Genomic DNA, 22,026 nt, shown 5'->3' on the forward strand with positions numbered 1-22,026 from the left:
TCGTTTAAAAGAGTTTTATTTAGGTAAAGCTTTCTCTCTCAATACATTTATATTTTTTCAATATTCGTTTATAATATGTAGGTCGCTTGACCAAACCATATTAATAAATATTTTTTAATATGTTTTTCTTGCCGTATGAATTATCACCTCTATGAATTACGCCTAATAACTTCCGCATGACATTCTATTGATTTCAAATCAACAATCCATATATCAAAGCCCTAAAGTTTTCACTTTTACTTGCGACTAATTAATTAATAGCTAGATTTACAATACCTTTTGTATTATGACTGAAAATTAAATACTTGCCACAATTGTGACTAAAATGTCCTTTCCACTTGATGACTTCTGTAAACCACCAAGAGCCAAGAATATTTTCATTATTAATCTTTTTTTTTTTTAGAAAAAACAAAAAGACAGTCAAAAATCAAAGAAGATTATGATGGGAAAATCTTGTACAATAAAGAGTGAAGGGGAATTGGTTGAGTATATAGTCAAATTCAATAATTAAATAGAAGCAATTTTCAGGAATTAGATGCTATTCTTTAAATCTTCTTTTATCCAAATCTAACTTAGGATACGAATATATCATAATTCATAAGGGATGAGTCAGTATATCAACATAGCGGGTCGAATTAAATTTGAACAAATTAATAAATTGCAGTAATAATAAATTGTGTTCTTTTAACGTTCATTATCCAAAGTAACCTTTGTTAGAAATATATAAATAGAACAAGTCGCAATGTTAGATGGGTGAGTTGGACAGAAAATAATTCATCCAAATACTACTTAGGTTGAGATGACATTAGATCAAAATGTACTAAAAAATAAATCATAATTCAATTTGTATATGTCTTATTAAGTTTTAATTTCACTATTTGTTATCTTATGTAATTCGTTTTATTATGAAATAATTATCCCTCTCCTCTTTATTATGACTATGTTTAGCATATAAAACATAGAAAAAAAAAATTTTGATTAGATTTTTCATGAGTTAATATATGAGATATATTCAACTTAAATTAGCTCAACATTTAAATGGACTGAATTGAGCGAATTAAAATGAATAAAGCTAATAAATAAACGAATAATTTATCTCCTCTAAACATAAACGAGTTGGACGAATTACATTTCTATCAGTTAATTTTTTCATCCTTTAAATTAAGAAATACTCAATTTGACAAGGAACTATATAATTTTTTAAATATTATAATTTTGACATTGAATCATATTTTTATCGATTAATTTTATTTTATTTGTTTAGATATTTGACTCTCAAATTTTATTATTTTTATTTTTGGTCAAAAAGTAAAATAGACTCCTCAATTTTGTAGCGATAAGAATGAAAAACTCCGCTTAGAGCAACAACCACTAATGCTTCAAAAGGCCTACATTCTATGATTCTAAAGGTATTGGACATAATTAGATACTATTTCGGTATGTAAAATAAGATGAGATATTCTAATATTATGTTTGAATTTTTTTTTTCTTAAAAAGATATTAGTAGTTTAAATATCATTCAAATTATAACTGATTATATTATGAATAAAGAACGGAGAATGCACAATCTCCTTCATAGCATCAAATATAAAATCTGCAACCATAATTAACACGTGGGTACATTGATTCACTGATCATTTAACAAAAAATAAAAATATAGATGTAAAGTCAAATATGAGTATTTTACATCTTACACAATAATATTAAAATAGAAATTTTCGCTCTCGAATTTTTTCAATGCTTACTTTGTCGAAAGACAATTCATCTCAACAACAAGCAGGGATGCGGTAGTGATTCTTCAACCAACATAGAGTTTCACAAATTTCATTGATTTCTACCATTAACGCATCATAGAAAGCTTCACAATGGAGCACTAAATCCTATAACAAAATTTTCATCAGTATCACGTATCAACATATCTGCCTCTGTTGTTTTAAAGTTAACATCACACGCATTAATATTGCAGTTTAGAGTATTCAAATCAGGAGAAAACCATTTAACAACAAAGTTGAGACGCAAAATAACTATCTAACTCTATCAAACATTGTATACTTTAGTTCACCTTATCATGTCAAAAATATAATTCAAAAACATTTTAGTTCGTTTCTCAAATAATCATTTATCAAACTTTGTTGTTGAAATGTGATCATAATAGTGGAGTCTTTTTTTCTTTTAACTATAAACGTCAAGAAAATCTCATCAAATTCTAAAATATGTAATACAAAAAATTCAACCAAACACTAAAAAGGTATAATAATAGCAAAAACTACAATAAAACTTTAGAAATAAATTAACAATATTAGCACAAATTATCAATTGTTCTTTATATATGAGTTTCCGTTAATTTTCCTTTTATCCGTCGTCTTCATCGAATCTATCAAATAAAATTAGATAAATATTTATTAATAATTAAAATAATATTTTTTGACAAACTTAAAGGAATCAAAATTATTAAATACATACTTTAAAAACTATTTTTAATTTATCCTCATTCATAAGGGATCATATTTGTCATTATATCCAATCATAGACGTATACAAAAGTGATTTGATTATCTTCTTAAACAAATACAAATTGATTATTGACTTATTCTAACTTGATCTGCTTTTAAGAGATTCATTTGAGATATAACTTCATATTGACACGTTTAATATAATATTTTAATAGTCAAATCTAATAAATTTTAATGATTTTGACAATCAAATAGCTATGATACGTATGTGTAATTTGAGATATGATTTTAATCGATAAAATTCAATAACTTTACAATTTGAAATACGAATTTGATAGAGTGCAATAATTATCTTAATAATGTATAAAATGAAATATCTTTTCATTCTAGGTTGAGTAGGAATCTTATATTTATCTTAAAAATCTAATGATATATATAAATTATTAATTTAAAACTTTATAAACATAGTAAATCCACATATGGTTAAATGATGATAAGAATTGACCTTAATGATTTATTGCCTAACAAAACAAAAATGAGTGAGTTGATTTGTCCAGTATCTCAACAATGTCATGTCATATCATTATTCTTTTTCCATCCTAATTTAAGTGTCACAATTTAATTAAATATAAAATTTAAAAGATATAAAAATAATTTTAAATTTTATAATCTTAAAGTAAAAAATATTTCTTTTAAATCTTGTGGTTAACTTGCCAAGTAAGATGGTGAAACTAAAAAAAATAAATTGAAAAACATATAAAAGGACACTTTTTTGTGATAAAATAAAATAATAAATACTTAAATGAAGACGGAACGAGTATTTTTTGGTGAAGAATGAATAGTAACATAACTAGCCACAATTATGTCATTTTTTCCTCTAAGGTATAAGCTATTTATACATTTGTGTAGATTTTTAAAAAAATATTATATCTTAAGAAAAAATAAATAATTATTTATCAAAAAACAATTATCTTAATTAAAGCATTTGTCTTATAAAATCTTTCTATACACAATAGCCAAATTTTAATGTATGAATCGACGCCACACATACATACATTCACCAATTAAATTTTCAAAAAAAAAAAAAAGAAATAAAATCATCTTGTGAATTGGGACCACAAAATAATATACAAAATATACTACTATTAAAAATACGAACAATAAAGATCTCTAGTGATTTGGTCAAATAATGAGTTGATTTATTAATTTAAGTTGTGAAAATTTAAAACTAGATATTTAAGTTTTTTTAATCCATTAATCTATTGTTAGTGGTCTTATTTGGAAGTATGTGGATTTAATTAACTCATACATAGTTGATTAACTATTCTATGTTTGTAATAATCGGTTAATTAGTTTAATTTCATAAAACCCTAATGTGACAAGTGTATAGATAACAATGATTTAGAAGTACATTATGATATTTAAATTGTTTGGTATGTGATAATATATTGCATGCTTTACGTTGTGCAATATCGCCCATCGAATTAAATATTCTGTTATTAAGTCAATTTTTTTTGTTTTAACTTTTTCAATATAGTTAAAGTAAAAGTTAGTTGTCATTGATATCTTTTTTTTAAAAATAAAATAAAATAAAAATTGTGAAACTGATAACTTATTGCTCGTCTACTATACCTAACAAAAGTGATGATTCGACAAAATTAAGTGAAAACTTCACATACGTGTTAAAAGATTTATTAAATATTTTTAATAAGTGAGATGATATATTTAAAGTGAAACTTTTGAGTGTATATTATTTACAAATGATATGACATATTTAGTAGAATTAACGATAGGTCGGAAGTTTGAGACAACTTCTAGATTCTATAGGTTTAGATTAAGTAGGATTATAAAAAAAATGGCACAACTCATGAGGTAGAGGTGGAAGTGATGACCAATGCACAAGTCAAATTCAAGAGAGGGGGTTTCAACTATATATTTTGGATCCATAATTTAAGGAGATGAAGAAATTGACAATGATGTCATACATCGCATTTGAATAGATAGGTGAAATATCGGCTTTTCTTCGGGACAGTGCGATAAGAAAGTGACGTCAAGATTTAAAGGTAAGTTCTACAAAGTGTGGTTAGGCCAACATGTTGAATAGGTGTAAATGCTGGCCAATCAAGAAAGCCCTAATTCAGAAAGTATAGGTAGTGAAGATAAGAATTCTCTAATGGATGTGTGGGATAGTCTTGGACAAATATGATTAAGAATAAAAGTATACGTTGTAAGGTGGGAACGACTTCTATAGCAGACAAAAGAGGAAAGCAGTAATTGAAATAATTTGAACCTGTGAAGAAAAGGTACGAGGATGCGACAATAAAGAGGTGTGAGAGACTAATTGTAGCAAGATTTAAGAAAGAGAGGTAGCTAGGCCAAAAAAAAAATCTAAGAAAGATGATTAGATATGAGATAACATATAAACATCTTATTAAGGTCCCGATCCTAAATAGAAAGATTTAAAGATTAATGATTAAGATAGGAGGATAATAAATAGCAAAGTATTGTCACACACCTTATGTGGAAGAGGTATGGGCTACCGTACTCCTCCCCTTTTCGACTATTAGTAGTATGATTTAGTAATTGGGGGAGTTGGCAAAAAGGTCATTTACCAAACCTTTTTGACATTTAGACACCAAGTTTTTTTAATTGGAAAAATAGATATTTTTTTGGGTCCACAAAAATAAAATGCAAACCTAGCACTCAACTTATAAAATCTACACTTTAGCCACTTTCTCCATTTCAGCCTCAATTTTGTTAAAACTACACTTTAAGCCATCTTCAAAAATATAAATATTGGATAAATAATTTTAAAAAAAATCTCAAAGCTTCTCAACCAATCCACTAGCAACCACCCAATTTTGGCGCCATTTCCTCAATTTTCGACCATTTTTCAGTCATTTTTTATCGAATTTTCCGGCATCCATCGAAAAGTGACATGATCTCCATTGTTGTAAGTCATTTTTACTTATTTTTAGCTTTAATTTTTCTTTTATTTTCATACAAAAAGCTTGAAAAATCAGTCCCACATTTCGAAATCAGTTCTTGGCTCAATAGCAATATTCCAATACTCCTTAGGTTGTTTGTAAGCTGAAATTCGTTAGATTATTTCAGTGGTCGTCGGAAAAGGGTCAATCGTGCACTGTACGTCCAGTAGCTAGGAAGAAGACGACCTCAGTCTATTAAGTCTAGGCGCATAAACCACTATTCAAGTCTATTGAATACTATTATCGAGGTATATTATGTTTATTATAGATTACGTGGTTGTTGATGGTATATTTTTTGGTGAATGGGAGAAGACTCCTAAATGTTGGATTTAAAAAATCGCGTCTAAGAAGACAGTGTCCATTGTCCTTCGTCGCAACGGTTCATACGCTGATATGGTTAAAAACGTAATGGAGAGCGGTGAATTAAGTTGTGATGAAAGCGAGACGGTTATTAGTTACTTGATGAACGGGAGGGGGAAAATCTATCCAACGTTTATAAGAAATGATAGACATGTAGAATTATATATGCTTTGCATTGAGTCTGATAACTTCAGACCTATATTGTGGGTTAAAGTTGTTGAAAGGTCTCGGGAAGAAGCTTTCACATTAGCCCCACCCCCATCGTCACCCCCACTCCCACCCCCAATTGTGGATGATACTTCAACGGAATACGATAGTATGGGTGGTGATGAATGAAATAATAGTGAAGATTATGAAGAAGAGGAGTGTGGAAGAGGTGAGGACGGAACGCTCGAACCACAAAGAAGCCACTCTTTCTCGGACAACACCTATCTTTTTGTAAGATAAACATTCAAGAATAAGAAAACGTTGAATCTTTTGTTGAAGCTGTCGTCGGTGAAAATGTCATTCAATTACACAACGTTGAAGAATTGTAAGAAATACTTGAAGGTGAGGTGCATAGATCCTACTTGCCGATGGATGGTGCGCGCATATGCTATCGGAGAATCGGGTTGGTTTCATGTCCACAAGTACGTAGGAGAGCATACTTGTGGAGTTGATCATGTCACGGGAAATCACAAGAATGTCACCGTGGAGGTCATTGCCTCACTTATTTTAAATTTTTTCATCGACAACAAAGGTCCAAGCCCGAAAGAGATTGAGAGGATCATATATAGGGAGCTACATTGCAGGTCGGGCTATTGGAAGTGTTGGATGGCAGGCATCATTACGAAGAATATAGTTTGAGGTACGCCCGAGCACGGATATGTAGTGCTTCCCGCATTTTCATATATTTTCAACAGCCTCAACCTCGGGTCTATTAATTCTCTCATGGTTGATAAGGAGTCTGGCAGGTTTATTTACTACTTTATGGTGTTTAGGGCTTCCATCCGTGGATATGCACTCATGAGAAAGGTCATTGCCGTTGATGACACACATTTGTCCGGCAAGTACAAGGGCATGTTGTTGTCCGCTGTCACTCAAGATATGCAGAATCATATCTATCCCTTAGTGTATTGTGTGGTGGATGAGGACAACGATGCGTCGTGGGGCGTCTTCTTCGAGAAGCTTAAGGCCTTTGTCGTCGACGAACCAGAACTGTGCGTTATCTCCGACAGACACGTAATTATAGCCAACGGACTTGCAAGGCATTATCCGCTTACGTATCACGATGTTTGTATGAGGCATTTCGGTGAAAATTTTCAAACAAATCACCATTATTCTGATTCTCTCTATTTGTACTACTATGCGGCCAAGACATACACGTTGGAAGAATTCTGATTCTCTTTATTTGTACTTCAACGCCCTTAAAGAAAGATGCCCCAGTGCAGCAGCTTGTCTTGCGCATAAAGTTGGATCTGAAAAGTGGAGATGGGTTCACTTTACAGGTAATCAATTCAACGCCATAACCTCAAACATCGCCGAGTCGCTCAACACAATATTGCGCGATGAAAGAGAGTATCCAATGGCGGCCATTTTGAATTCAATTGCACATAGGTTTAGAGTAATAGTTAGGAAGAGGTATGCGGAAGTGGACAATTCAAAGACAACATTCGTTCCCGTAGCTGAGGTGATCTTGAGGGAAAACATGACCGAAGAGGACAAATTATATGTGAACAACATAAACGGAAGCACCAACGAATTCACCGTGCTTGGTTACGCTTGTTCCGCCAAAGTTAATCTTTCGAGATGGTCATGCTCTTGGATACAGTACGACTTGGTGAAATTGCCTTGCGCTCATGCAATGACAGCGTTACGTTTGAAGCACGAGGGTGAATACAACACTAGCATTTACAACTACTCTTCGCAAATATATTCGAAAGAGTGATACCTTCTTTCATATTTGGAACTTATTTGTGCAGCACCACTGGAGTTGGAGTGGAGTATGGCACGAGAGTATCTTGAAATACAAGTTCTTCCACCCGATTTCAATTCCAAACTCGGAAGAAGGAAGGTTAAATGCCTTAAGGATGTGTTGGAGCCTTCAAGGTACAAGATAATAAACAAGTCCAAAAAGCCTGAACATAAGAGAACAAGATGTAGCCTTAACGTAGAATAATATGATTGGCATTGTATTTTATGTTTTTGGTTTGTTCAAATGCACTGAACAGTATGTAATGTGTATTCGATTTTGAAAACAACTGAACTGCAGTTAGAATTGATGTTTTTTGTTGTGCATTATCGATTCCAGTTCATTTATTATATACTACGTACTAAATAGATTTTAGACTTAAATAATCGATAAGCCTCATAATATATAATATATCAGTTTTTGGTCTACAGAATAAATACTCAATACGTAGTGTGTAATAAACCTACCTAGTTGTCTATTGAATAAACCATTTTCTTTATATAATGTTGAATTCAAAATAATTATGACGCATTGGAAAAAGTATCATTTTGAAAACAGTCATCCCAAGTTCTGAAATCGACTATACACATTACACATCGACTGGACTCAAAATATATAATATATCGATGCTTGGTCGACGGGGTATAGTCTAAACTATATGGTTAATCCTCGACCATTCGTGTAGTCTATTAAATAAACCCTGTTCCTCATACACTGAACCTCTCACTGTAATTATTACACTTCGGGAAACGCAACGGTTTGAAATGACTCGACTGCCACAACCGATGCGAATTTTTATTTTTTATTCTCACACGTCTTCTCTCCTTTAATCAACATGTGTACAACTTATATTGGTCGATTTTCTCATACTCTGGTCTATTTAAAGAGGCCTTTGTCAATTTTAAACTCAATTTTTGAAGAAAAAGACTAAGGGAGAAGAAGATGGCTAGGAAGAGATACACTCTAAGGCCAATGCCCAGAATGACAACCATCAACAACATAGAGTTGCTTAGGATTCGCAATGACCTGGATTTCCTTTTCCAGGGTCTTGCTGCCGATCAACGGCGGCTGGACAGAGAGCTTCGACGGATGGCTCGTTTTCTTCGAGCCATAACCAAGAGGCTCAACCTGGACCCCCCTGAACTCATCACCCCCCCTTCATCCCCCTAGTGTAGTTTTATTTTGTTTGTTTTGTAGTTCGTTGCTTAATTAAGCTTTCATGGTAGGATTATGTAAATGAAAGCTTCGTTTTTGACTTTTTGTTTGAGATTTTTTTTCCAAAAATTATAAATATAGATGCAACAAACATTTATATATCTATAAACAAGTTTCTAGTTTCAGTTTTCATGATATTCTATTTATCTATAATGATTTCTTGGTGTTTCTTCAGTAGTCCATGTTTTAAGATTTGAAAACATTATTTAAACTCAGAGTACAGTACGAATAAATAATTGACTATGATAAATACTAATTCTATAATCGAATTTTTCACGTACGAATTATATACTGATATCAGTGTTGATTATACTGTATATTGACATACTATCGATTTAGACTACGGTCGATTATAGACCATTGAGACAGTCTATGATCAACTTACTGAATATATGGAAAGCTTAAAATAATGGGAAAAAAGGAGAAATTAAATAAAATAAAAGTAGAGTATGTCAATTATCACCATTAAAACATTGTAAAACAATTTTGATGCATTAATTGTGACTCCTAATCACTTTTGAACGGGATCAAGTGTTATCTAAGACACGACGTAGTCGTAGATCGCTAAGATGACACAAAAAGGAGAAGAAATAAAATAAAATTAAATAAATATTAATCATCCATACACTAAAGAACGACTACTTATCATGGCAAGAGATTAGACTTATGTGATGACCATAAGGAAGGTTGGTGGTTGTCACTTGTGAGTGTTCAATGAACAAGTAGTGTATGAGAACAAGAAGTCCTTCTCAACAGAGATGTTTGTTCTAGAAAATTGATTGTTACTACTATTGCCCTCCTCTATACCCATTTGATCGAGTGTCCAATTATTTTGTAATCTTATATTATGATATTTAGTCACTTTACATTGCATGAATGATGTTTATTTATTTTATTTATATTATTTCTCCCTTTTTTTAATTCATCTCCTTTAAAAATAGACTCAGTTGGTCGATACACGACTAATAATATAGTCTGATATAGATAATACTAATTATCTATGATATACTCAACATACCAACTGATTTTATTTTCAAAGGAGGTGAGATTAAAAAAAGGAAGAAATCAAATAAAATAAAATAAATAAACATCATTCACGCAATGTAAAGTGACTAAATATCATAATATGAGATTACAAAATAATTGGACACTCGATCAAATGGGTATAGGGGAGGGAAATAGTAGTAACAACTAATTACCTAGAATAAGCGTCTTTGTTGAGAAGGACTTCTTGTTCTCATACACTACTTGTCCATTGAACACTCACAAGTGACAACCATCGCCCTTCCTTATGGTCATCACATAAGTCTAATCTCTTGTCATGATAAGTAGTCGTTCTTTAGTACTTGGATGATTAATATTTATTTTATTTTATTTTATTTTATTTCTTCTCCTTTTTGTGTAGTGATCTACGACTACACCGTGTATTAGATAACACTTGATCACATCCAAAAGTTATTGGGAGTCACAATTGATGCATCAAAATTGCTTTAGAATGTTTTAATAGTGGTAATTGACATACTCTAATTTTATTTTATTTAATTTCTCCTTTTTTCCCATTATTTTAAATTGTCCATATATTCAGTAAGTTGATCATAGACTGTCTCAATGATCTATAATCGACCGTAGACTAAATCGATAATATGTCAATATATTGGACAATCAACACTAATATCAGTACATAACACGTACGTGAAACAGTCGATTATAGAAGACATAAACATTCTTTAGATACCCTTTACGTAAATGATAATACGTTTAAATTTTCTCCAATAGTACAATTCTAACGGGTAAAATTTTCCAACGGTCAGATTTTGGTAGCTTTAGTATATTAATTAAAGGGACCCTTTTGGACTCCTCTATGTTTATTTATTCATGAATTTCAAGTTTTGCATCAACAATAACAATGTCGCAGTCATCTCAAATGTCCAAAAGTTCTTATATTTGTCTTTGTGGTAATCCTGCGGTCTTGAAAATATCACGAACCGATAGAAATACAGGTCGAAAATTCTACAGTTGTGCGGTTGGAAAGGTTTTCTTTTGTTTAAATAAAAATTTATTTGTGTTAATCTCATAATTAAATTTACTAATTTATCCTCATTATTTTAGGATATGGTGGATGCTCTTATTTCAAGTGGATTCCTCAGATTCCAAGGTGTCAAAATATCAAGGCATTGCAAAGTTTGAAATGTTGAAAAGGCTTAGAGATTTCGAAGAAAATAGGGATCTGTTAATGACATTATATAAAGAATCGAAACACAAGATTGATCACTTAAAGAGATTGTTGAAAGATGTCGAAATTGAAAAGGATCAACTTAAGCATAAGTTGGCTCTGGCTGAAGAAAAAGAAAAGGCCATCAAAATTATGGTGTATGGTTTACTATTAGTTTTAGCTTTTTGGAATGGTGTAATAGGGGTGCAGTGAGATTGAATGTATTCTGAAACTTTTATTAATCGACTACTTGTTACTTATATTATATATGGTTTACCTTTTTCATTCATCGATTACACAACACTCTACTTTATATGCTTTACCTTTTAGTCAGAGTCTATAATCAACGATGACATTCATGTAAAAGCAATGATAATTTGATTATATAAAATGAAAGATGTTTATCATAAACTATAAAAGCAGTTTAGAAAACAAAATTGTTCCACACATCCCGAGCTGAAAGTTGAAAGTTAAGATTGTTTAGTCTAATAAAAATAATCAACTGCAAATAAAAATTAGACATTGTCTAAACATTCAATATTTTCGTCTTTCACTTGCATGAAACATTATCTAAAAATCAAACTCGTCCCCTCACCCCGAGTGACATGCCTTGAAACAGCATTTCCACCCAAATTTCGGTCATCATCCCCATCCTCACCATCCTCCGATGAGGTGATTACAGTCACACCCTCTAGATGGGCCTTCAATCCATCGATCAATGCGTCTTTCGGTTAGCCCGTGAATGCTTTGTACTTTTTCATATAGTGCTGCTTCATTTCACGGACTGTGGGGATAAGGTACGGGTGCACTCTCTATAGATAAATAGGCAAATGTGATTGATTAGCAACAGAATATTAGTAAAATTATTCATCGGAAGAATAGTTTCATACCTTTGTGCTCCATCCGTTCAAATATGGATCACCTTCGATTAGTTTATCGCCGTTTGAGGTGTGCCATCTGAGCAATCGGGGAATAGGCAGCGGATCTTCAGTTGATTTACCATTTTTCCTATCGAGCTTCGTACATCCAAATCTGTGATCAAAAGAGAACCAAAAATATAAAACTGAGAGTAAGTATGTTATAGACACCATAGATGAATTACAGTATATAATAAACTACTTCAATGGTTTATAATCAAATACTATAAATGCCTAGGGAAATCCTTAGACGCGATGAAACTCCCTTTGCCTCAAATATCTTCTTCTGTCTGCTGAAGTCTATCCGCTTCTTTAGATAGTCTAGAATCAAGGCAAATGACTCCTAAATCCAAGGGTATCTCTCAAAGAATCCCAAGTTATCCACCATCTTGATGGTGTGTATACCCACGATTTTTGACAAGTCGCGTGCAAGTAATATGCAGTGCACGAACCTAACCAAGCAGCATTTGAACTTGTCCTCCTTGTCCAGCCTCCCACCTCTAATAAGCTTCAACAATCTCTTCGCATTTACACCTCTTTTTCGCAATCTTTTTGAAAAAAACTTCACCCTCCTCCATCGCTTTGACATATCTTGAATCACGGGGATAATGCCTATCGAGCCCTATTTCAAACCAGTCGAAACAGCACGTGAAGTATGGTGGCGTTAAATGACTCTTGGGACTTGAAAAATTCATTTTTAGAGTCGCTACCTAACTTTTTAGGAAAATTAGAAAAAATTACTTTTTATTGTAAAATTCTGTTTTAGTCTATCGAAAAAAAATATTTTAGAGATTCTGAGTAAGTATTTTGGTTACTCGAGGGGAAGGTATTAGGCACCCCTCAGAGCCTATCCGAAGATAGTCCTTACGCTTAGTTTAGAAAAAATCATGAAAATATTATTGCTTCGTTATTTGGATAAGACAGTGGTAAAATACTTATATTATTTCGAAAGAAAAAAATGCGAGGTGTAAAAATACACTAACACAATATACAAGGGTATAGTTTATTGTAAAATATATATGCATTTTTAAAGGTATGAAATGAGAAAAAAAAATTAACATTAGTATTTTATGAAATTCAATGGCTTAAAATTTTAGGAAAGTGTAAAGTTTAGTAGCACATAAGGATAGATATATTGGTGAATTAGTGATTAAGTAAAGCAATTATAATTCCAAGATCATGTGAAAATTTATCTTCTTATAAATATCATTATTCGTACCTACAAAATGTAAAAGTAATTCGAGAATAAATTCACATAAATGCATTTATTGTGAAATAAAATATAAATGATGTCTAGATGTACTAATTCCTGATTGAATAGACCAATGCATATACAAAAATGGCAAAGTTCATTTATTTACGAGATTTTAAAATAAACAAATTTAATTTGGGGAGTGTGAATATAGTTGAAATAAGGTGAAAATAATAGTAATGAATGATGAACGATGATATAAAGATACCTTGTATGTGGTAGCGCATATATATAAATATGCCTCGCGTTTTGGAGAAATTTGAAATCTAAAAAAACTCATAACAAATGCCAAGAGGTGAAATTATACGGCGACAATATTATAAGACAACTTAGAGGACATTGTAGTACTTTGAAAAAAAAAAAAAAAATTAATGGGGATTAAAGGGCTTTGTTTTCATAGCAAGCATTTATATCTTTTAAAATCATGTTATAGCTTCTAAAAAAATCATCTGCTCATTGGGGCTCCATTTATTTTATTTTATTTGTTCAAAAAAAAAACAAGTAATTAAAAAAATAATCGAAAATAGCATGTCTTGTAAAGGATTTTTTTTCTTTACTTTAGTCCTAAAATGAATATACATATTATCAAAAGTTATCCAAGGCCAAATTCGTCAAATTTCTTGTAGTTGAGGTTAAACTAAAAGACGTAAAGTCAACTTCTAATGGGTAAAGTAAACAAATAACTATGTTTCACCAGTATGTGTCTAGGCAATTCATAAGGGTCAGAATATAAAATCAAACAAGGAACTAGTATAATTTAAAAGAAAAAGTGTTAGTAAACAGTAGTATCAACACAATTGAGCAAGGGAGAAAAAGACAAAATAGGAAGGGTTGTTAGATTCTTTTATAGAATCCATCTGTATTTGAGTGGCTCGAGGGACAGCTAGACTCGATCAAGGAGAGATAATAGAAGACACAAGCTCTGATTTGGACATAGATGGACCATGACAGACCGCATCCAATCTCTTCTCGTCAATGAGCATCAATTGCTCAATCCTGCTACGAATCCATTTAGCATCATCTAGACCGACCTCCTGGATGACTCTCAATGAGGGTATCTCCACTTCTGCAGGTATCACTGCTTCCCACCCATAAACCAACATGTAGGGATTTTTCCCAGTAGAAGTTCTGATTGTGGTGCGATATCCAAGTAAAGCATATGGTAACTTTTCATGCCATTCTCTATTACCGTCTACTATCTTTCTCAAAATCCTCTTGATATTCTTATTTGCAGCTTCAACTGCTCCATTCATTTGTGGTCGATACGCCTTGCAATTTCGAAGAGAGATCTGAAACCTTTCGCAAATCTCTCTCATCAGGTCGCTATTAAAATTGGTTCTATTATCTATTATGATTGATTCTGGAATTCCAAACCGGCAGACTAAGTTGTTGCGAACAAAATATGCTACCACCTTCTTGGTTACGACCTTATGTGTCGACGCCTCAACCCACTTTATGAAGTAATCGATAGCGATCAAGATAAAATGGTGTCCATTGGATGTAGGAGGCTCTATGGGCCCAATAACATCCATGCCCCAAGTAGGAAACGGCCAAGGAGAACCCATCACATTGAGTTTGTTTGGCGGAACTCGTATAAAGTCTCCATGAACTTGACATTGGTGACACTTCTGCACGAATCGAATGTTATCCCTCTCTATGTTTATCCAAAAGTATCCAGCTCTAAAAATATTCTTCTCAAGCATGAAACCGTTCATGTGGGGTCCACAAGTTCCTGCATGTATCTCCTCTAACAATCTCGTGGCCACCTTGGAATCGACACATCGTAGCAATCCTAGGTCTGTGGTCCTCTTATATAGGATTTCCCCGTTGAGAAAGAAGTGATTGGCCATCCTTCTTAAAGTCCTCTTCTGTTTGCCAGTGGTGCCTTCTGGATATCCTCCTACCCCAAGTAACCTCTTAATGTCGTAGTACCACTGCTTTCTAGCTGGCTCTTCATCTACATGGAAATAGTAAGCTTGTTAGTCGTGTATCTCCACTTTGATGGGATCGATGTAATTCTTATCTGGATGCTGAATCATTAAAGATAGTGTCACCAAGGTATCAGCGAACTCATTTTGAATTCGAGGGACATGCTTGAATTCGATCTTCGTAAACCTTTTGCTCAATTCCTTAACACATTGCACATAAGGAAGGATTTTAACATTCTTGGTGTTCCATTCTCCTTGCACCTGATGGATCAACAAATCTGAATCTCCTATCACCAATAGCTCTTTAATGTCCATGTCTACTGCCATCCTAAGCCCGAGAATACAAGCCTCATTTTCTGCCATGTTATTCATGCAATAAAACCTAATCTTTGTCGAGATTAGGTAATGTTGACCTGTTTCTGAAACTAGGACTGCTCCAATTCTGACTCCTTTGAAGTTCGCTGCTCCGTCAAATAACATCCTCCATCCATCATATGGTTCTGAGATGTCCTCTCCCGCAAACAACACCTCTTTATCAGGAAAGTAGGTATTGAGCGGTGTGTAATCTTGATCCACTGAATTTTCTGTGAGGTGATCGGCCAAAACTTGTCCTTTGACGGTTTTTTGTGTCACGTACGCAATGTCAAACTCACTCAACAAGATTTTCCATTTTGCCAACTTTCCAATAGGCATTGGCTTCTGAAATATGTACTTGAGTAGATCCATTCTCTAAATTAAGTATGTGGTATACGCGGACAGGTAGTACCTTAAATTATGCGCAACCCAGGTCAATGTGCAACAGGTCCTCTCCAACAATGTATACCTAGCTTCATACGGTGTGAACTTCTTACTCAGGTAGTAAATGGCTTGCTCTTTCCTCCCTGTATCATCATGTTGCCCTAACACACATCCAAAGATATTATCCATAACAGATAGATATAGCAACAACGACTTTCCTGGTTCTGGTGGAACCAATACTGGTGGGTTAGACAAATATTCTTTGATTTTGTCAAAAGTCTCCTGACATTTTGCAACCCGAACCACCATCGATCAAGTCCCTGTTCACAATCTTATCATGATATCTGACCGCAATATGGAGCACGTTATTGTGTACAGCTCCTTCTGACAGTAACTCATCATCATGGAAAGAGACCTTATTTGCCTCTACCACTCGCCCAATAGCTGCGGCCAAAGTCTCGTTAGTTGTCTTCTTTGGTATGCCAATCCCAGATAACACTTCCATCAAAGCATTTCTATGGGCTTCAGAACTCATGAGCAAGGACATGACGGATATGTGGGCCGGTGTCTTCTTGAGTTGATTTTCGACTGAATAATCCTTGGGCTGCATCTTCTTCAAAAATTCTGCCGCTTCAGCATCTGTGATATTTCTTCTCGGGTTGTGATCTTTTCTGAGAACCCCATAATTTGGTTCTTCTAGCGCATAACACCTTCCCGACCTTGTTATCCCTTGATCCGTGGCAATGTCTATCGTTTTGCCCTTGGCTTCAGCTCGATAATCCAATGGGACTGCCTTAGCGTCATAGTCGGTCTTCCCAGTGGATGATGTGGTCACTACGACTCTCGGTAGGTAGGTTTGAACAGTTATAGGCTCCCTCAACTGAACTGTGATAAATGGTTGTGATGGGGATGCAGTGGCGATCTCCTCAGCGCTCCATGTAGGCATAATAGTTTCTTCTAAATCATACTCCTCCTCTAGAGTAATCATGTTGACTTCCCGATTTCCATGATTTGACAAGGGGTTATTGTTCACATTAGGAGCTACGACGGTGCATTTGATTATACCCCTCCTTATCAAAGACTCAATTTGATTCTTCAAGCTGTAGCAGTCTTCTGTGTCATGCCCCTGGACTCCTGAGTGACAGGCGCACCGTTTGCTACCATCAAAGTTCCGAGAGGTCGGATCAGGCGCCTTTTTCTCAAATGGAAACAACAACCTGGCAATCTTTAATCTTTCAAACAACTGGGCTAAAGGTTCTGCAATTGGTGTATAGGTGCGGGTATTTCTGGCTTCAAAGTTTGGACGTGGTCTGGGTGCATAGGCTGGTCTATTTTGGTGAACTGGAGCTTGGATAGGTGCATATGGTCTTGGTGGATTTTGGTATGCTGGAGCTCAAGGTGGATTATAATGCGGTTGAGCATTGTACACTAGGACGTGTGCAATAATTTAGGGATTGTTAGGGTAATGGTGGGAAGAATTTCCAGGTCGGTAGTATGGTGTTACGGCTGAGACGTCTTCCCTCTTTTTCTTGTTACCATTAATGGAACCAGTCTGCATGGCCTTACTCACAGCTTACAATGCAGCCATAGATTGGATCTTCCCCGACTTGATGCCTTCTTCTATGAAATCTCCCATTTTGACCAATTCTGCAAACTTTTGCCCCATCATCGACATTATCTTGTTAAGTAAACACCCTTCTGTGCTCGGATAAAATATTTGGAGAGCTCACTTTCACCCAGTGGAGGCTGGATCCTTGCAGCCTCGGTACTCCAACGCCATGCATATTCTTGAAATAATTCGGATGGCTTCTTCTATATGTTAGTCAATGAGAACCTATCTGGGGCAATCTTAGTGTTAAATCTGAAGCGACTCATGAAATCCTCAACCATTTCCCACCATTCACGCCACTTACGAGTGTCTTGTCGAGTGTACCAAGTCAAAGTTTCTCCCGACAAACTCCGAATGAATAGCTTCATTCTCAACTTCTCGTTCCTTCCTACCCCGACCAACTTGTCGCTGTAAGCCCTCAAGTGTGCATGCGGGTTACCCTTTCCGTAAAACACATCAAACTTTGGTGGTTTGTATCCCACCGGCATGTCGATGTCTGAATGAATGCATAAGTCATCGTAGTCCAAACTTTCAGTCCCTCTGGTGACCTGCATGCTTCTGAACGCTCTCTTTAGACTCTCAAGCTAGGCTGATATCGTCCCTTCTTCACTTGATTAGACATCCTTCCCTAATCTTGCATACCGATCAACCTTATACGAAACCTTAAGAGTCGCAGATGTTGCGAAAGCAGGAGATTCAGTAGCATATATCGGTGGCACAGGTATCTCACAAGTGACATATGCCTCGGGTATGTGCTGCATTTCTGGATGGACTGGAACAGTAAAGTTCTGGAAAGGAAATGAATAAGCAGGTGTAGTTCCGATAGTAGGTTGAAGAGCTGGTGGGGCTTTAGCATGCGGTATACTTGCTTAGTTAGCGGAAGCGCCTAGAGGTAATTCAATACTTGGAGCCTGTAGCTGAGCGGGAAAGCTAGCTATTGTAAGCTTGGTTAGATCCCGTATTTGATGGAGTTCTTCTTTTAGGAACTTAATTTCCTGTGCCATATTGGCCATTTGATCATCATTCTGAGTATCTGACGGCCTTTGAGAACTCTCGGTATCATCCACTGGGATTATTACGACCTTGTCTCTATTAGTCATGTTGTCTTTCGATCGAAGGATATATTGGGATTTTGCCAATTTTCCAGTTGACACAAATCAACTTTCTTTTTCTTTTATTTAGGGAATTAATAAACAAAAGAAAAGATAGAAAGAAAAAAGAAAAAGGAAACTATGTTAGTTTGGGCAATAATGAAAATGTAACAAGTAACACATATATACACCAAGTTGGCAACATCCAAACGCGTCCTAATAAAGAGCATTTTTTTTTGCCAGAGGTAGGCCTACGTTTTAATCAATTTTATGATAAACGGTCTGTTTAAACACATTTGGATTTGACAATAATCACAACTTTCATTGAACAATGGTGTTTCAAAAGGTTACATCAAAATAGATCCACGACAGCTTGAAAGAAAGTGAAAGGATGGCCGCAAGGGCTTACAATGGGGTGGGCCATGTGGCTCTTTTTAGGGAATATAAAAAGTACAATAGGAAAGGAAGTCTAAGGCCAAGTGGAGCCGTCGTTATCGTCATCTCCTGGGCATAGAAAATAGTCCATGAAATCTTGATTATTTATCAGCTACTCTGGGTGGTCTGAATCATGCTCATTCCTCACGGATTGGTAGCCTAGTTCCTCGTTTGTGCCTTTCCTAACATCATTATTATCGTCTGGAGAAATCATGTCATCCATCGATCCCGAAAATACCTGTCGGAACATGCAGGTGGTAAGATACATGTGAGGTAGTATTTCCCTCGCCACCTGACACACCATGTCGTAGTCCACCAACCCAGGGATCCTTTCCCAGCTTGGTCGTGTTATTGGACCTCCTTCTACTTACCAAGCGTAATACCCTGAGGTGCACCAAGTTGTTTGTCCAATTTTTGCTGAAAGATGTTCATCCACATTTTCTGCAGCTTCGTAATTCTATCCCAAGGCACTTGTTTTCCGTAAGTAATTTCCGCTGGATCCATGGGTGACCATAAAGGGATGTTTTGTTCTATGACGAATTGACGTAAAACTCTAAGTGGAGCGTATGGTTGGATTCCTTCTAACCCAATCAGCTCAATAAAATAACTGGTGTACCTTCTCAATAGTGCTCTCCCTGTAATCCTAGGAAGCTTTCATTGGATGGCATCTCCTGTGAGGTACGTCAGAAAAGCCCGCCATTCTTCTGGTCCTAGTGGTGCCTCCCAAAATCTCAACCTCTGCTCATGGTTTTGTATCATATTGGGGACGTCCACTAAGTTGTCTCCGATTGGCGCCCGGTGATAGAAGTGTTCCACGGCCCAAACTTGAAGTAGCAGCTTACATCCACCTAAGAAATCATTCCCTCTTGAGCAAGCAGACAAAGCTCGAAATAATTCTACCAGCAACATTGGCACTAACGTCAGCCTCTCAAAATCGGTGAACATGGTAAAAAACAAAGGCATCAAGTTGATTTTGATATGGCCCATTCTTTGAGGAAAAACTAGAATCCCTAGTAAGGCAAGTGAGAAAGCCATGGGGCTAACACTCTCCCACCTAGTTCTGCTACAAGCGAAGTCCTCTCGGTGATGGTCATAGCTCATTTGATATCCAAATTTTTTAAACAGGTAACCCAAGTTAACCCAACCGAATCTGATGCTCCTCGGTGAACGGTCTGCCTGTAAACCCAAAATATGCAAAAAACGATTGGTGGTCATGGTTGACGGGACTAATAGTAGACTCCCTTCAAGAGGCAAATCCGTGACGCTACTGATGTCTTCCAAAGTTGGGGTGATTTTGAAGTCTACAAACTAAAATGTCGCGGTGGACAGATCCCAAAACTCAACCAATAGTTTCCGAGTGCTTTGTTGGCCTGAATATCTATGAGGAACACCAAAGAGCCTAAGTGTTCTCTGACTTCGGCCCCAAGCACGGCTTGAATGTTTTGCCACCAGGTTTGTAAGTTTTGGGGGACTGAGGCAATCATTTGGATATTTAGTATGGTTTGGTTGGTAGTCATCTGAAATAAAGGGTAAATGGTATGATAAGTCTTTTATCTCAAATCTATTATGCATTTTAGTTTAGACCGTCAACATCAATGATCACATAAAATATGTGGACAGGTTTGTAACCTTTGACAAAAGGGTGGTTTCCTAATTGCGATGATAATGCCTTAGACCGTCACGCCTAAGTTTTATGCGATATGACCTATTTCTAGAGTAAGATTTTTTCCTAAATGTTTGAGAGTAGGACTGAATAGCTGCGAGAAGGTGCACTAACCTAATTGCACCAACTCTGAAACTAATGAATCCAAAGAAGGTTTGGGGGAGTATAGATACACCCCCCGTGTGAATCACAGTGTGTGAATTGTGTACGACCAAAGACTCAATAGGAAAATGCGAGTGATAAAGCAGTAACAAATAGTGTTGTTCAAACAAATAAGGAACACAAGTTTGGATTTGGCTTGCGTCCGTTCACACAGAGCATGATATAAAGATACGTAAAACAAATAACGTAATAAAGCATAAAAATTCTAAATTAGGCATGTTAAGGCTAAACCTAAGTTCAAAACTTCCCCGACAGAGTCGTCATTCTGTCGAGCCCTATTTCAAACCAGTCGAAATAGCACGCGACGTATGGTGACGTTAAATGACTCTTGGGACTTGAAAAATTCATTTTTAGAGTCGCTACCTAACTTTTTAGGAAAATTAGAAAAAATTACTTTTTATTGTAAAACTCTATTTTAGTCTATCGAAAAAAAATATTTTAGAGATTCTGAGTAAGAATTTTGGTTACTTGAGGGGAAGGTATTAGGCACCCTCAGAGCCTATCCGAAGATAGTCCTTACGCTTAGTTTAGAAAAAATCATGAAAATATTATTGCTTCGTTATTTGCATAAGACAGTGGAAACTCCGTCTCGGACCGAATAAAAAAGAAAACGATAATTCTTTAGGCTTTTGGGCGAATTTCTTACTTTGTATACTCAATCTCTCTCTTTTCGACCTTCGTCACACTCCCTTTTTCTCTCTCGATTTTCTTCACCCTTTCCTATCTTCAACCTTTTTTCGTCTTTTTCAACTTATTAAACTCTCTATTTTTCTCTCAAATTACTTGCTCTTTTTCAGATCTTCTACCTTATTTTTTTTTTCGAACTCTCTATTGTTTTTTGAATTCTCCAACCTTTCTTTTCTCAGATCTTATTCCTCCTTTTTCCCCTCTCCCTGAGATGATGGAGAAACCTCTTATTTATAGGTGAATCCGGACTTGAAAATTCGGATTCAAAACTCAAATTAAACCAACCTTGTAGAAAATTGATTTGAAATTTGAAATCACTCTCTAAATTTGAATCTCCACTTTTCAGGCCATTTAATGACTCGTTTGA

At 35.1% G+C, this 22,026-nt stretch overlaps 1 protein-coding gene across 1 annotated transcript; it reads left to right on the forward strand.

Annotated features, from left to right (window-relative positions):
* Positions 1-6,300: 6,300 nt before the first annotated feature.
* On the forward strand, positions 6,301-7,179 carry LOC124898620. The gene is made up of 2 exons (XM_047412255.1): positions 6,301-6,590; positions 6,702-7,179. Exons 1-2 carry the CDS (start codon positions 6,301-6,303, stop codon positions 7,177-7,179), a joined length of 768 nt encoding a protein of 255 aa, XP_047268211.1.
* Positions 7,180-22,026: the final 14,847 nt, after the last annotated feature.

This window comes from Capsicum annuum, chromosome 5, assembly GCF_002878395.1.
Source record: "Capsicum annuum cultivar UCD-10X-F1 chromosome 5, UCD10Xv1.1, whole genome shotgun sequence".
Classification (NCBI taxonomy): Eukaryota; Viridiplantae; Streptophyta; class Magnoliopsida; order Solanales; family Solanaceae; genus Capsicum; species Capsicum annuum.